The following is a 16603-nucleotide window of genomic DNA, read 5'->3' as shown; positions in this document are numbered from 1 at the left end:
TGGATCCAAAACCATTGAGGTTTCCTCTTCTCCTCGACTGTTGCGGTATATGGTCAACCCCCTTCACTCAGAATCAGATGCAACCACACTGTGACTAGCTGTCTCATTACTGGGGAATTCCTCAGTGGAACTGTGCCAATACCCAGACCGCAAGGTTTCCCTGTGATCAGTGGATTGCCAACAAGCCAGAGGAACTACTCGCTTGACCAGATTGTTTCGTGCATAGGAAAGCCGTCATTATTGTGTGTGTACAACAAGGATTGACCGATAGCGTCCATGGACTATTACACCCTGCTAACTGACCAGCAGTGGCTGACCCCTTTGAGGGTCCGGACAGTCTTTATTGATTACCATTGTTGGACCCCTGAGGGTCATTTTGGACTTCGGACCAGCGTGGCTGCCTGCTGCACATCACAGCATTCAGAGGTGAGCACAGTACATTGGCATGCCGTTCATTGTTATTCCATACCCATTCATTGACTGGAATGGGCAAGCATGCACATGCTCTGTGCATAATGTCTTGACACAGTGCCAAGAGCCACACATGGTCGTTTCTCTATTTTGTTATCAGTCATTTCGCCCAACCACCCATCTCCTTTGTCTCGTAGTCAATAAAAAAAAGAGATCCACTTTAATACTGTCTGTGGGAATATCTTGAAGACTTGGTGTAGACATCTTCTGTTGTGAGTATTGTAAATCCATGTGGTTGCAGTGCGGCATTTGTTTACCGGCATTTGTTTACCGTCCGCTAGAGTACCGGCATATAGCGCCTGTGATATTCATATTCACAGTCATTTAGTATTCACGTTGGATAGCCATACGCTACGCAGCGCTGGGCATAAGTTAATAGTTAACTCGGCAGTCTGTACTCCCGTCTTGGTGAGTGGTTATACCATACATTCTCTTCAGTATTCAGTGCAGCACCTTGATTTTTACATTATCAGTATTAAGATTTTGAAAAAAACAAATATTTGGGGTTTTTTTTCCTGGTGGTTTTATATTTGTTCTTGAGTCAAACGACATGGTCGAAAAAAGTTGTTAAATGTTGGGTTTTATTTGCAGGTAATGATGCTTTTAGAACTTGGTTGCTGAATTTATTTTTATTCTGTAAAAAAAAAATGAAAATTGTGGTTATTTTTTTCTGTTTAACTTTGAGTTAATTTGTTACTTGTATTTTTTAGGAATGACCTTGCCTGATGGTATCAAGCACTGTTCATACTTGTAGATTTACACAAGTAATTATCTTTAAGACAGCTGTAAACCCTGATGTTAAAACTAACTCCTGAAGTTTTTACTAAAAAGCCATGTTCCCCATGAAAATTTGTCTCAAAACACAAACTTGTAGCTGCCAAGTAGCATTGCTTTTCTGCATAGTAAAACAGCACCAATATGAGGAAATCTTAAATAAAACATTCCAACAACATCAGAACTTTCAGCGAGTGACGTAAATTGCCTTCCACTTATCCTGCTTCAAAGCAGAACTTCAAGTCAAGTGACGTAAATTGTTCCTTAGTTTCTCTTGCAAAATCTTCCGACAGGTTTCATTTTGTTTCTGTTGAATTTTTTTTTGATTTTTTTTTTTTTACAAGTGTTATTTGTGCTTGTTTGTTGCAACTTGAATCTAAAAATGATATTGACACACAGAAGTGGAAAGGGTTAGGAATTTGACTGCCTTTAAAAAAAAAAGGAAGTGATGAGTGAACGTATAGGAACAGACTGTCGTACTTTACAGGAAAGATTCTTTCCGTGGACTTAGAGAAAGTGCTTCCTATATACTTTGATTAATTTAAAGTGCACACAGAAAGTACTTAACTTTTCAATTCAGAAAATGCATGGTTGTGAAAGAACACTTACAGGAACTTACTTGAAAATGGGCACAAGATTTTATTTTAATTTGGGGAATTTTTGTTTACAACGCATCGTGATTCCACACGGCAACTGCCAAGTAAAGATAAACAAAAGAACGTGAATCCTGTCACCAATTTCAAACATGAGCATTACCATTGTGATTTTTATGAAGATACATGTAATAGCTTCCTTATTGGTGACATCAGAACCAAAAGTTTCGCACCGTGTTGCTGTTAACCACTCTCTGATTGTTGTCGTGCTAGATTTCACATCAGATACACGTCCCTTAAAGAAAGGGAATTTCCCATTTGGTTGAAATACTTATTTTGGGAGGCAGAAACAAGCAACAAACGACAGCCTATGTACCTGTTTATTGTTTAATTTTTATCAAGAGTCACGGTCTGTGTACTCGGTGCACTGTACTGTGTTGAAGTGGGTCTAAAGGACGGCAGTTGGAAAAAGGCTACATAATGTACATGTACATGTTGTACACATGTATGTGTACGTGCACTATGTACAGTTCATTGTGTGTAACAGTCCACATTATTGGTCGTGTATTAAGAAGAGTCGCAAATAGGTATGTACCTGTATGAATGATACATGTCAAATCAGATCTAACATTGACGCTTTATAGTCACTGTAGCGCCCAAAACCGCCCTGCCTATTTCAATTTCAATTTCAATATAACATTTATTTATAGCCAACCATGAACAAAATACAATTCATACAGCATGTACATTGAAGAAAAATAAATATAAATTTTGTATTGGAAAAACAAATAAGTAAAATTGTAAATGACAAAGCATTTAATTAAAGCCATTACTGTACTGCCCGAAAACACCCGAGCTTTCTATGGTTTGGTTGGTTCTTTAGTGAATAAACACAATGTAATACAATGTAGTACAGGTGGTTATGGGTTAAAATTCTCTTTTTTTAGACTCGATCAAGTTGGGAATGGCGCCCTCAAGGAATCATGCACAAGTCATCTGAAAGCTCAATATAATTTAATGTTTTAATAATGAGATGGAAAAACCTCCATGTATAAATGTGCAGTGGCTACTGCTCTAGTTTTATTGATTTCTTCTTTTATTCCTCTCATGCCTCAGCTGTAACCCTGTCTACTACAGTCCAGACTGGACATCACTACCAATTACAATCAAACCCTGCTGTCCATAGGCTTTTGTGGCTGGACCTTTGTTGTCTGTATTCTCCCCCCCCCCCTTTCTGCATGCAGACACCTTACTCTCATTAGTACAGGGGGTATAAAGGCAGAATGGCTCCCATAAACTCTTCTTGGCTTGCTGAGGTTGGGGAGTGACCTTTGTCCACACACCTGTGGCCTAGTAGGGGCAGCCAGTACTTAAAGGCAACAATAGCATAACCACAACTCTTTAACTCCTTGGGCAGTTTTTAGTCAGGAACTGTCCTGAACTCTCTAGAATTCCTCTGTGATGTTAGAAACTAATGACCCATTTTTTTCAGTGACATGAGATTGAGGCTAATGAGGAATACAATCTTGGATTTTGCATTTCATTGCAGTGTGAGTTTTTAGTTGTATGTATACACTTGAGAAAACTGACATTAGAAAGAATGTATCAATATTAACAGATTTTGTTCAGCCCATTTTTGAAAGACAATCCCATGCCTACATTATGTACAGTACACATACGCTGCGGTGAAACAGAAGTTAGCTAGATTTTGTAAAGTACATTCATAAATACCTACAAAAACTACATGTAAGATGGTTTACCCAATCCTATTGGTCGAGAACCTGTCACGTGGATGGTTTTAAACACTAACTTGCTTTAAACATTTTTTCCCCGGCACCGCTGCGTTCTGCGCCACATGGCGCAGTACATGCCACGCACGTGCCAATCTCCATATCAGTGAATTTTAAGTACAACTTGTGCGTGGCACATACACATGTTGGGATGTTTCACAAAACGAATTAAAATTGTTGAAAAAAATCGCTGCAAATTTGTAATTTTTGATTTGTTTTGACTCTTAGGCCGAAACCCAAAAGGTATTTATGAATGGAAATAAATGTGCTTGGCCGCTAGGGACATGGTCGCGGACACAGGTCCCTAGTCTGTTACAGTACCTATAATTGTTCAAAACCGGTTTGAAACACTCCTGTAGGCCATGTTTAAAACTGGCCAAGCACATATTTATTCCCTTAGTAATGTACCGGTACGTCAGAAAGCATTACAGGTTTAAATCCCATGCCGGATATCCTAGAATTAAGTGTTACCCTCTAACCCCCATTTTTTTATCATATCACAAAAAAATCCATTGTCAATATGTACACTGCCCCAATATTCATGTGCACACGGATTGTTGGTGTGTGTAATGGGTGCTCCTGTGACCTTTGACCCCCACCAGTTGGAGCGCCTGCACCTGGGTTGTTTTCAATAGGATCCTTTGTGGTGGCATTTACACCTGTTGGGTTCCTTTGTGCTGTGAGGTAGGGGCAGATGGCTGTACCAAAAACGTGCATTACATTGCATACAATGTATACACACGTAGAGATAGGTAGAGAATTCACTGAAATATTCATCAGTGCGTGGCCAGAAGTTGTCATAGGTTGAATATAATTTAAATGGGCATTGCGGCCTGAAAACCCAAAAAACTTAAAGTTTTGGATTGTTAACCTACCGTAATGTTGCACTGTTCCTGAGAAAAGACACATAAAAAACACAGTGGTTTACATCGGACGCTGCAGACATTTTGTGGAAAAGTTATCATACATTGTATCTAACTTAAAGGGGCATTATGGCCTGTGATCATCGAAAATTTAATGTTTTACATTGTTAACTGATCCTATTTCAAAGGTAAACTGGAGGATAAGGAGCAGGAATCAATTTTGTTACGCTTTTTATGGAAAGGGAACCAAGAGTAACACGACGACTTGAGCGAAATGGCGACTTCTAAAAGCCGACTTAGAAATAAAAAATCCGGAAATAGAGTGGAAAAAGAGCTTTTTTATTAAAATATGCAACATGCCTCCTGTCATTTTATCTTAGGGCAAAGAGTTAATATGATGGAGAAATTTACTATGAGTTTACGCTCATTTGTTTGAAAATCAAATTCTTTCATACATTGAAAATCTCTGAACAGTGTCTCAAGTGAAATTCGGTGGGTTGTTGTTATTTTCCAGACGAATCTGGAAAAAGACCTTTAGGCTGGGCCTCCATTGAAAGAAATATTTATTAACTTGGTTGACAAGTAAACAACACAAACAGGATACACGCATACTTAGATCTGCGTGTGCGGACAAACACCATTATGACTTATTTGCAATTGACGTATGTGTGAGTAAACAATAATGCCATACAGACCTGTACAAGCAGCTGAACATCATGCCAACTGTTGTCCTAAAAAGTGACGACGTTCTCGAAAAAAAAAATATCAAATTGATGATCATCCTCAGGCAGTGATATACATGTAGATAGTATTTCCAGTCGACGAAGAGTCAAGGATAAAACAAACCAACGGAGTGCACGGCCAGCCCTGATTGATAACAAAATAGGAATGAATTGTTGCCGTGGCGACCGGTCCATGAGAAACGCTGCGGCTGATTGCGGGCATTAGCTGGTGCGCGCTATCGTGTTCATCCATTGCGGTGTTACGTCACTCTAATGCCTGTAAGCCACGCCGGTATCGCAGTCACGTGCGCGCACACGCCGGTCACGTCTGCTTATCAATCTTTTCCTTATTTGGTCCAGTTCTCATTATTTGCGACAAAAAACACCTGGTTTCATATTTCATGTTTCTGTACTTAATACAACAACAAGTAAACCTGAGCCATTGATAAATGATGTCATCACATCTTACAGACAAAGATTTTTATTTTTATTTTTTTAGGTGGGTGTGTGTTTTGGTTGTATATCCCCGTCTGTTTATTGTTGTTTTGCTAGTCGGAATCTGTCTAACGAAACCCCTAAGCCCGGGTTCCTTTCCGTTTCCTTACTCCCCCAGCGTATTAGGATGACACATACGTCTGCTAAACGGGTCCTTAGCACTGGAAGTCCCTGATTAGGTCTAAAAATAGATCTTGCGGCTAACCTATATCACACCCACAAGATGTTCCAGACTGCAAACCTCAAACTGGTACAACTTTAAAGGGGCTTTAGCCAATTCTTAAAAGATCATTTGAATTAATTATTTCTGGTAATGAAACCAAGGATCCCTCAAAAGCCTCCGAGATGCTGTAGCTCGCAAGCCTGAAGAAACCTGTAGAGAGAAGACAATGAGAAGAAACTACAGTTTTAGAGGTGGGAGGAAAAACCCAGAAGAATATTCTGGGGGAAACCCACGGAATCAGGTAGGGACTGAAAACCCAATCCACATGTGGACCAGGGCAGGAATCGAACCCGGGCCATAGAGGTGGAAGGCGAGGAGAGTACCCACTGCGCCAACCTGACTCCCCAGTTCTTGAACTGTTATATTTTTGTTTTGTATTACAGAGAGAATTGTGTTTACGTAGAAATATTTTTCAAATAGAAGGATAATTTACTGGTATAGCACTATGGAAAAGATGATGCAAGGATTGTAACATTGGACCTTCTAATATTAAAAAAAAAATTCAATGAATTCTGTGACAATTGTCATTAATAGCTGTGTATTTCACGGTCTATTGACTCTTTGTTTTACTAAATCAGTCAAAATAATGATTTGTTTTGATGCTGTTACCTTCTACCAAGCCTGAGGGCAATAAATTTTGTGTTTTTTTGTTTTTGTACATGCAAATATGTAGTGGGTTTACGGACAATAAATTATGAACGTTCATGGTGTGCACGGTATAAAATGTACCAGCACATAGTATACAGTATCACTGAATTGACCACAACATAAGGTGAACATGACGTACCAAATGTTTACTGTGCATGGACAATCTTCAAGATTTGTTTGCTGATTTTCTCTTTGGCCATACTGGGTGGGCTAATGTGTACATTGTTAAGTATTTTATCAGATACAACACTGGGTATGCAGGCCTCCGCATATCTGTAATTCCTGTGGTTTTCTTGACTATTTGGATTTCCGTGACTCACCCATTCCGCTAGTGGTGCGACCCTTTGTGTGGTTAATCAGCATTGAGTCTTGATTGGGTTGTGGCAGCAACCATTTCATTCACAGGGGTGTTGTGTTGAAGTTGAGATAAAAAGGTTTTGCAAAAGCCTAAAGTGAAAGTTGAAAATGGGAGCAAACAACAAGATGGTCATAATCCTCCGAGCAATGCGTGCCTTTGTGCAATTTCAGGAAGAAAATTTGAATCAAGACCATCTAACTTCCATCTCCCCCCCCCCTCCCAAATATCCTATTTCAGTTTCAAACTTTCAATTTACATTATATCCTCTGACTTTTGAAGAAAAAAAATTCCTTTAGAAGGAATTGCTTTTTCAAAATATAAAACTTACATATTTTTTTTACAGTTCACTGGTGTGACCTCTATCTTTTGATCATTCAATTTAATGTTTTGAATTAATTTTTTAAAATACTTCCTTATGCTATTTTTTAATTTGTTAATTGAGGGAGACACTAACAATTTGACATTGACATTGTGAACATGATGTCAACATTGCCATTCTGTGTTCAATACATGTCATACTCACAATACTCGGTCTTGCGTACATGTACGTACCGGTATGATACACAAATGCAGTTATGACCAAATTTAAATGTAAGTAATTTTAAGTCATGACCGAAGTTAAGTAATTTAACTCGAAACATTGACAAAAGTTAGTTTTAAAGTTTGTTATTACATCTGCAGATAGCTTACCAATAAGCTATTGTATAACCTTGACCTGTTAATGGCAGGCCAGGACTATATAAGCCATAAATAGATGGAAGTGGGCTGTGTGCCTGTTATTAATGTGTTTAGTGTGTTGCTGTGGGCTAAATGCAGGAAGTGAAGTTTCATAGTACAAACTTGTAAAAGTTTCTTTGGCATGAATATTGATTCTCTGGTCTACATTTGCCTTTCAACCCCGCATAGTTTCACACTTGTTTCGCGCAAACAAAGCTTATAATCGCTCGGTTACTACTGTTTTGAACCCTGGCGAGAGTTTCAACCCTGGTCTGGAGCAGGGTTGAGTTCAAACCGGTGCGAAATCAATCTCGGGGTTGACGCAGGGTTGATGCAGGGTTGAAAATTGTCAAGCGTGAAACAGCGCACTTTTTCAACCCTGTGTCAACTCCGCGTCCACCCCGAATTTTGTCTTGTGTGAAAGTGGAGTATACATACGTACATGTAGTCATGTACATGCTACTGATCTGATTTTACCCAGGGTAAACAAACTAAATACAAACACAGATGCATGCATGCCATAGTTCAACTTCAAACCAGAACAGTGTTTTGGACACTGTGTTTTGGTTTCTGGACGGTTTAAACTAGCCTAGAAATGAAAGGGCAAATCAACAATAACAGCAGGATTTATCAAGACCCTGGATCTCTGCTGTGCCAGCTTACACCCGTACCCTACTTTGTACACTATAGGTTATCAAGTAGGTCGACCAGTTTCAAAGGATATCTAACAACAACTTGCCCTACTAGGGTTCAGATTATCACAATTCTGATGACAAAACCATAGATACTAAAAGTCAAATCTGGGTTTGTTGTGATGTTGACACTGCCGAAATTCAAGTCTGGTCGTGGGTCCCCTTTTCTTCTGTTTAGATTTCTAGCATATTTTTTTTTCAACTTCATGTTCAGGAAATAAGAGCAAATTTGGATGGATCTGGACGTTTCGTATTCTCCTTTCTGTGATTGTGAAAATGTAAAAGCAAGCAAGCAGACTTTATTGTTCTGATCAATTTCTGCTTTGTCAATTTGAAGGAAAAATGATTTTCAATAAGTCTTTTCAATGTTCTTGATGATAGATACATTTTTCTTCAAAAATGCAAAGAATGTCATATACATGTACCGGTACAAATCCATGATTGAATGATGCAAAACCTACAATGATACCACACACATTTTTGATCCAAACGCTATAATTTTTGTGTCTTTTGATGTCGTATCGGTAGTTGATCGCATTGTATCTTGTTATTTCCATAGTCAGACTTGCTGTGAAAAAAATCCCTCTAGTTCCAAACTGAACATGTACTTAGCGCACCCAATGATTAATTGCCAATCATTCATAAACCACAAACCTATATGTATAGATATGAGTTCGCCAACTACATGTTCTTAAAAAAAACAAAAAACCAGCCATTCATTCATAGTGCTGTGTACACACAGCAGTTGTCCTTGGTACAAAGGCCATTAGAGGCTGTGTTTTGATCACGTAGGCCAGACCAGACGAGGGGCAAAATCAGGTCAGGCAGTTAGTCAACAAAAAAAATAGACTGGTGTTGCTGGTTGGGCTATGGGATGCCAGGCCTTGCTTGTTGGGTTGCGGTCGGTTGCTGAGAGAGCCTGCTGATTAAGGTCAAGAGTTCACCCTACTGTCACTGGTTACCTGGGGCCAATCCCGCCGAACCGCTAAGCGTGGCAATTTTCTCAGCGCAAAATTTGGTTACCAGCCAAACTGTCCTGCAATGTGTATTGGTTGTCGCTGGTTCCCTGCTCATTTCTAATAAGCACATCAGAAAAATTTTGAAAAGTGGTTACCAGCCAAAATGTCATGCAATGCGTATTGGTTGTCATTGGTTCCCTGCTAATTTCTGCTAAGTACAGAAAAAGTTTGCTTTAAAAATTGGTTACCAGCCAAAATGCCATGCATATTGGTTGTCACTGGTTCCCTGCTAATTTCTACTAGAACAGTTTTACCAGCCAAAATGTCCTGCAGTGCGTATTGGTTGTCACTGGTTCCCTGCCAAATTTTAGTTAGCACACAAACCTGCAAAGCAATAGTATTTGTTAAGCGGCTTCTTGTTCCGAAAAATTAAGAAGCAACAAAAAGAATTATTTAAAAAGGGGGCTTTGGAATCAGATATATTTGTCAAGAAAAGGCTTTTCAGAAATAGAATCTTTGGTAGATAAAAAATGCAGTCACTAGCTCTACTCAAAAAAAAATAATAATATGGTACCTTCCCACCATTAACATCGAGGGGAGAATTCATCGACATGAATATTGAATGGACTGGCATCAAATCGAATTACCAGAAATGGACTTTGCATCCACTACAGACGTTTACAAATTGATGTACGGCCGGCCCTTGACTGGAAAAGTCATCATTAGAAATGCTACATTACAATATACGGAATTTAAACTAAGTAGATTTCAGTAACAATTTGTAATGACTACCGCCGATTGTTTGTCGGGAAGTGGATTGTAAGGAAATCATTATTAAATGAAGGAAGCTTCAGATAATGTTAAATTTCTACCTAAGATTGAGTTTGCAGTACTGTTGATATGGGATTGACTATAAGCTGTAACGTATTACAAAAGTTTTGATCAAAACGAAAACTCAAAAATTTGAGACCAAATTGTTACATTGGAGTTTGTATGCAAATAAATTAATAATAGTTTGAGCAAATAAATTAATTGAACATTTTTTGTTTGTCAAAGTGGAAAGAATTATGTGCACTTTGTTTTGATTTAATTAAATGTTACAGTGACCCATGATACAACTCTAAAATTTCCTTGCCTCGTGCACTGTGTATACTTGAACATACACCTACGTAGTCATGAGTTTTCCGTGATGTCATAGGCCCACTCTTTGTTTTTACAGACAGCATTCCCTCATTAACCTGTGGAGAAAGGCCCTATGTATATTCACAATTGGTTCGGTCTTGACGCACGCTTTTTACATGCTTTAAGTCTCAAGGATGCTCGTCCGGCATCTTGACGCATCCATTTGTATGCATGTGCGTATCGGGTTTACGTTCCGACCTCTTCGAGTCGAATCCTAAGGATTGCCTGTAGGAAGATATAAACAGTAGCGGCCACTCGTGCAGTACACGGACGGAATGCAACACGTTCATTAAAACCAAAGTTAACATCCTAAAATTTGCCAAAATCTTGATATTATTTCCAGTGACCTGGTGGAATGCTCTTTAATACACATTCATTTTCCATCCATCAAAATGCTTGAAAACTGAGCCTGGAAGTGAGTTTAGAAAAGATTTCAGTAAGATCGGATTATGTTGTTGTAACATTGTGTAGCAATGTTTAAGAGGATATTGCTCAAGTGTATTGCTGGGTGTGCAGAAACTAGGTTATTTCTATAAAAAAAAATATTCAAGGTCCAAAGCTTTCTTGGAAATAAAAGGGCACCATCTATGAAACGCCCCCTCCTCCTTGCTCTGTCTAGACTCCGCCTACCAGGCACCGCATATACTCATTAAGCAATTTACATGTTGCATCTGTGCTGTGTAAATGAACATTTCCTTTGCATTGTACTTACAGAAAGACTGCTGTAAACCAGCTGTGTCCCATGACTACACTTGCCCTGAACTTTATTGTAATAGAATGACCAGGTGTGTTTGTCAACAAAGCCCTTATACGGTTTGAGCGACAGGTGTAAATGGTCCCATTGTGTTCTTGACCTCTGTCTTGCACCTGTAAATACCCCATCAATTAAGCCTTGGCCTAGTCTGCTTGGAGTATTCAAAAAACATGTGTCAATACCAGCAGTATTTGTATTCAGTGTTGTATACACTGTAAACAGTGTTTATAACATTTTTATACACTGTGTAACAGTGTCTTGTTAATTTAATGTGTCTCCCATGAAAACAGTACTTTGTGTTTGGATATCAAAATATGTACCGTAGATGTGTTCAACAACTTATATCAAACCAGTAATTTAGATTCCAGATTAAATTCATTTTTTCATACAATTCCGTTGGAACAAAGTGGACTTTGTATATTTTCATGCACATTCATGTGTATCAGTGTCCTCCCTTGTTACTTTTTCGAGAAATTCCCCCTGCTGTAGCCGGAGTAACTTATTTGCTTTTCCGACTTCCCCCTCCAAAGAACAAAAAGTTCACTTCCGATTCTACGTTTGGAAACCTAAGAACATAGTATCAAATCTGCGAAAAAACTGAAAAGAGCACCAACTCCCCGACGAGTAATTTACTTAGTAAACCCTGAGGTACGTAATTGTGACTTCCGTCGGCCCCTTCTGCCGAAGGCCGGAGCTAAGACATAAAAGAAGGCTGTCAATATCCTGTCTTGGTAAGTTGATTGTGATCGGACTGTTGTACTACCGGTCAGTTCAGCCTGCAGTCTGACTTGGAATGACCCTCCGTGATACCCCGAGGATCTCGAAGAGAAGCTTAAAAAGGTTGAGATCACATCCCCTTTCCGTGGACTAGAGATCTCGTCGCTTGTTAGTTAAGGAGTCCGACGCGCGTGGGAGTTTGGACAGGAAAGGAGAGTAAAGCCGTAAAAAGAGTTAAAATATTTAGACAGTGGAATCTACACCAAGGAACAATCTAATAGTATTTCCCCTTGAGCTGGCTTGTTCCTGTATGTGAATGACTTCACTGGCGGAAGTGACGTTATACGGCAGTGACACTGTAGGATGTAACTTTACTACCATGTGTGATCATAGTATTTCTGTGTGTACGTGTGCCAGTGATATTTTGAGGGGGTTTTCCTTGTGGTATGTGAGTGAGTGTGTGTATGGTTTGGCAAAGTGACCAGTGTGTGCTAGGGTTTCAAGAGAGTAGTATCAATTGTGACGCCGGCTGTGGTTGACTGATTAGATTGAGTGTTGTGAATGGAGTCACTTCTATTTCTGCGATTAATATGTGTACATACTTCGGTCGCCTGACAGCATAGCAACAGAACTGTGCATTCCACAACTAGTATGTTGAGCCTTTGCATTTATTCTAGTAACTTAGAGACTATTTACATGTATATTTTGTGACCTTCAGTTTTTGCTGCTCCAAATTCTGAACCAGTATTACTGCACAACTTGGATTTATCTGTAATTTGTGTTAGTGAGTCTGCTTCCAAACCATCAACAACTTTTAAAGTAAAATGGCCAACATTAGTATTTTACTTGATATTTGCCTCGATGTATACACTGGATGTTGTGAGCTAGAGGCACCTTAGTGATTTCATGTCAAAAGTTAGTAAGACAAATTACGCATAGCTTTATATTTTATTTGTTTGTTTGTTTGTTTATATTTACATTTTTGGTTGTTGTTTGTGTCTCCCCTGCAGGGCCATCCGAGCGTTTCAGCAGGTTCTCTACATCGACCCAGGCTTCCAACGGGCCAATGAGGTTCATCTGCGTCTGGGTCACATGTTCAAGGTCAACTCGGACTATGAGTCCAGCCTGAAGCATTACCAGCTAGCGCTCATCGATTCCTCACCTTGCTCACTCACCAAAGCTGAAAGTAAGTCCACAAATAAAAAAAGGCATCTTTCCTTCTTTGTTTTCTGGTCCTGGAGGGCTGCTAAAAATAATTTTCTTACTTAGACATGTTAAAAAAAAAATTTGTTTCAAGAATTTTTTTTTGTCACACTCCCTAGAAAAAAATTCTAGGGAGTATGATAAGATAATATTTCTGGAAACAAGATATTTTATTTTATCTTATTTTAAGAAATGTAATGAAGAAGAAAATCGATTTTAGCAGTGAGGTCCAACCCAATGTCCTCTTGTACTTATCTGATTTGAGTGAGTGAGTGATTGACTGACTGGCCTAAGTGTACTGACTGACTGCCACTTGTGACTTGGACTTGTTGCCTGTGACCCAGTAACACCAACGAATGCGCTAAAATTGGCCCAAAATACCCCACCCCCACCAATACCCCCACTCCAACCGACCCCAATACCCCACTCCAACCAACCCCAATACCCCACCTCACCCGAACCCCACCCCACCCCACCCAACCCAGTATTCCACTCCACCCCACCCCACCCCACTGCACCCCAACCAAACCCCCAACCCAACCCAAAACTCCACTCCACCCCACCCCACCATACTGCACCCCAACCAACCCTACTGCACCCCAACCCAACCCAACCCCCAACCCAACCCAAAACTCCACTCCACCCCACCCCACCCCACCCACCCTACTGCACCCCAACCCACCCTACTGCACCCCAACCCAACCCCCAACCCAACCCAAAACTCCACTCCAACCCACTCCAACCCACCCATCTTTGTAAACACTGGCAATTGTGGACCCCCTAGTGTCCCTAATCCTCATTCCTTTTCTTGTACTCTAACTTTTTAGCAACAGCTCTCATTGGTTTTGTAAACGAATTTCAATCGTGGACTATCAGTCGATCCTGGACGTGTTGTTTGTGCCCTAACCCTTTTGTCCTAGGTCCACGATTGCTGGCGTTTACATGCTCAATACCACACCTCCCCAAAGCTCTACCAACCACTATACCCCACCCCAACCCACCCCAATACCCCACCCAAATCCAGCACGCTAGTCCACCTCATCCCACCCTACCCCACCCCAACCCAGTACTCACTCACCCATAATACCCCACTCACCCCAATACTCCACCCACCTCCAATGCTTGACTCACGCAAACCTAATAACCGACCCCCTTGAAATATAAAAAACTGGCCCTTCCCGTTAAAGGTAGTACTTGACAAAATTAATGACCAAAAACTGAGTACAAATCGTTGGGAAAACCAGATGAAAACCGTCACGTTCTCTTTCTGTTTTGTTTTGCAGTCAAGTTCCACATTGCGCATTTGCATGAAATACAGGTAAGGGGAAACTCCCACATTTTCTTTCCATTTTATTCTGAAACTAGTTATCAAAAGTCACTGCAAATTTTATTCATCATTGTTGTAGCACCGTACAGTGTGTGTATGACAGTTTTCTTGTATGACCATCTTTCACATTGAAACACGGTTTTAGTTTGATTTTAAATTGCCGTGGTCTGTTTATGGTTTAGATCATAAATAATATCTTAAAACAAACTACTGGTAGTGTTCTTTCTCATTCAGCTAGCAATCCACTGAGAATGAATGACAATTTTTTCCTATTCTACACAGCTTACTTAGAGAACTAATGAACAGGTTATATACACATCTACTAAGTGTTCAAAACAGATAATTTTATCATATTATAGTTCAGATATTAAAACAGTTTGTTGTCGTTGACCTTCGCAGGGCAAGTTTCAAACATCAGTGGAAGCCTACGAAGAAATCCTGTCTTTTATTCCACTACCGGATACCGTCAAAGCCAACTCGCTTAGACAACTGGGTAAGGACAATTGGATTTCCTAAGAATGATGGGGGTTACAAGTACGTGGTCGAAATATATATTCTTGTGTCTCTTTTGTAGGAAAATGAATTGGGGTTAGTATTTGAAAAAGCTATAATCGGTCAAAATTATGCTGTGGATCGCTTGTGATTGCTTTTCTCCAATTTATGGTAAGCAATAGTTTTTAGCTTACCAACTTCATGAAATTGGGCTTTGGTGCTAAGATTGGTTTCAGAGCTCCCATTTTGTTATTTACAAAATTGTGCCTGTGTCCCGACTCCATTTAGAATGGGACCAGTCTACAGCTATAATTTGACTATATTCACTCCCAGCCCCGTTGGATTGTTGTTTCCTATTTTCACCTCTTTCAAAATAAACTACAATAAGTAAAAAATATTCCCCCTATTTTTCCGTTTCTCTGAGATAACCTTCTATGAATATGAACGTTGTTTTTCTCCCAGGACAGTTTCATTGGAACTGGTTTCTTTTTTAAATGTATACGCTTCATCAAAACCTGTTTCAGTTTCTTCCGACGTAAGCAAAGTTTGATCCCAGGTTTTGATGTTAGTGTATTCTTTTTTTAGGGTATTTCCAATCTCATCAAGTACTACTTTCATTGTCAATTCCCAGGAGTGCCAAATCTGTATGCTCGTCAACTATCAACTATTACGAGCTCAAAATAGCTATCCACTATCCACTAGTCAGCAATCTACTATTACTATACCTCATACATATTCATGATTGAGTATACATATTCATGAGTGAGTGCTGAATTCTCACTGGTCCATTCGCCGTCACGTGTCGGCCGCTAGCTAGTTTGCTGTTTACCAAGTGTGCAAGCAGGTATTCACGCACAGGTTAAATACGCATACGCAGTCGACTATTGCATGGTTTACCTGTGCAATAGTCGACTACACGCGACGGTTTACTAAGCAATCATGAACTATCGCACGACGTAGTGTGCATGTACAAACATTGCCCTGGCTACATGATAAAGATGGCGGGAAACACACAGCATTTTGCTGAGATAACTTATGCGTAACTCTACAAAAATTTGGTGAATATGTATGAGGTATAGTAAAACAAGTATAACATGGCTTAGTTAGTTTGGATAAGTCTACTAGGTATAAGAAGTTGACGAAATACGACGACGACTAAGCCGTCCACACCAGCTGGGAACTGTGTGATGGATTCTGATCCATGACGTTGTGCCAGGTCTTCCTATCTTGGGATAAATTGCAGGCTTCTGTCAATGACCTCAGGCCTCTCACTTGACAGTCTGACTTCACACAGTCCTCCCAACGTTTAGAAAAAGCAACAAACCCCTAAAATTCCACCTCTTATCGTCTTCCAGGTTGGCTCCAGCACAGCTGCGAGCAACTTGGCGACAGCGCTTCCCGGGAGACCAAGGCCATCCAGTTCCTGATCAAGTCCCTGGAGGTGGATCCCAACAGCGGCCAGTCCTGGTACTTCCTGGGTCGGTGCTACTCCAGCGGCGGTAAGGTCCACGATGCCTTCACGTCCTACCGGCACTCCATCGACAAGTCGGAAGCCAACGCTGATACCTGGTGCTCAATAGGGTAGGTCCAGATCTCAATTAGGGTTGATAGGAAGACAGGGTT

The 16603-nt window shown here is 40.1% G+C and overlaps 1 protein-coding gene across 4 annotated transcripts in view; it reads left to right on the top strand.

Moving 5' to 3' along the window:
* The first annotated feature begins 326 nt into the window (after positions 1–326).
* The window catches only part of LOC119724231 (lysine-specific demethylase 6A-like), a 32600-nt gene continuing 16323 nt past the window's right edge, over positions 327–16603 (top strand). For 2 of the 4 annotated variants that reach the window (XM_038195188.1, XM_038195187.1), the window contains exons 1-5: positions 690–879; positions 12969–13144; positions 14445–14479; positions 14888–14981; positions 16336–16561. In XM_038195188.1, coding sequence (XP_038051116.1) covers positions 13051–13144; positions 14445–14479; positions 14888–14981; positions 16336–16561 — 449 coding nt within the window. In that variant the 5' untranslated portion in view covers positions 690–879; positions 12969–13050. The other 2 variants (XM_038195189.1, XM_038195190.1) reach the window with 2 other exon arrangements.

The sequence above is a fragment of the Patiria miniata genome, unplaced genomic scaffold (genome assembly GCF_015706575.1).
Source record: "Patiria miniata isolate m_02_andy unplaced genomic scaffold, ASM1570657v1 HiC_scaffold_18, whole genome shotgun sequence".
Lineage (NCBI taxonomy): Eukaryota > Metazoa > Echinodermata > Asteroidea > Valvatida > Asterinidae > Patiria > Patiria miniata.
Note: the sequence above shows the minus strand (reverse complement) of the source record. Positions and strands in the feature narration are given on the sequence as shown.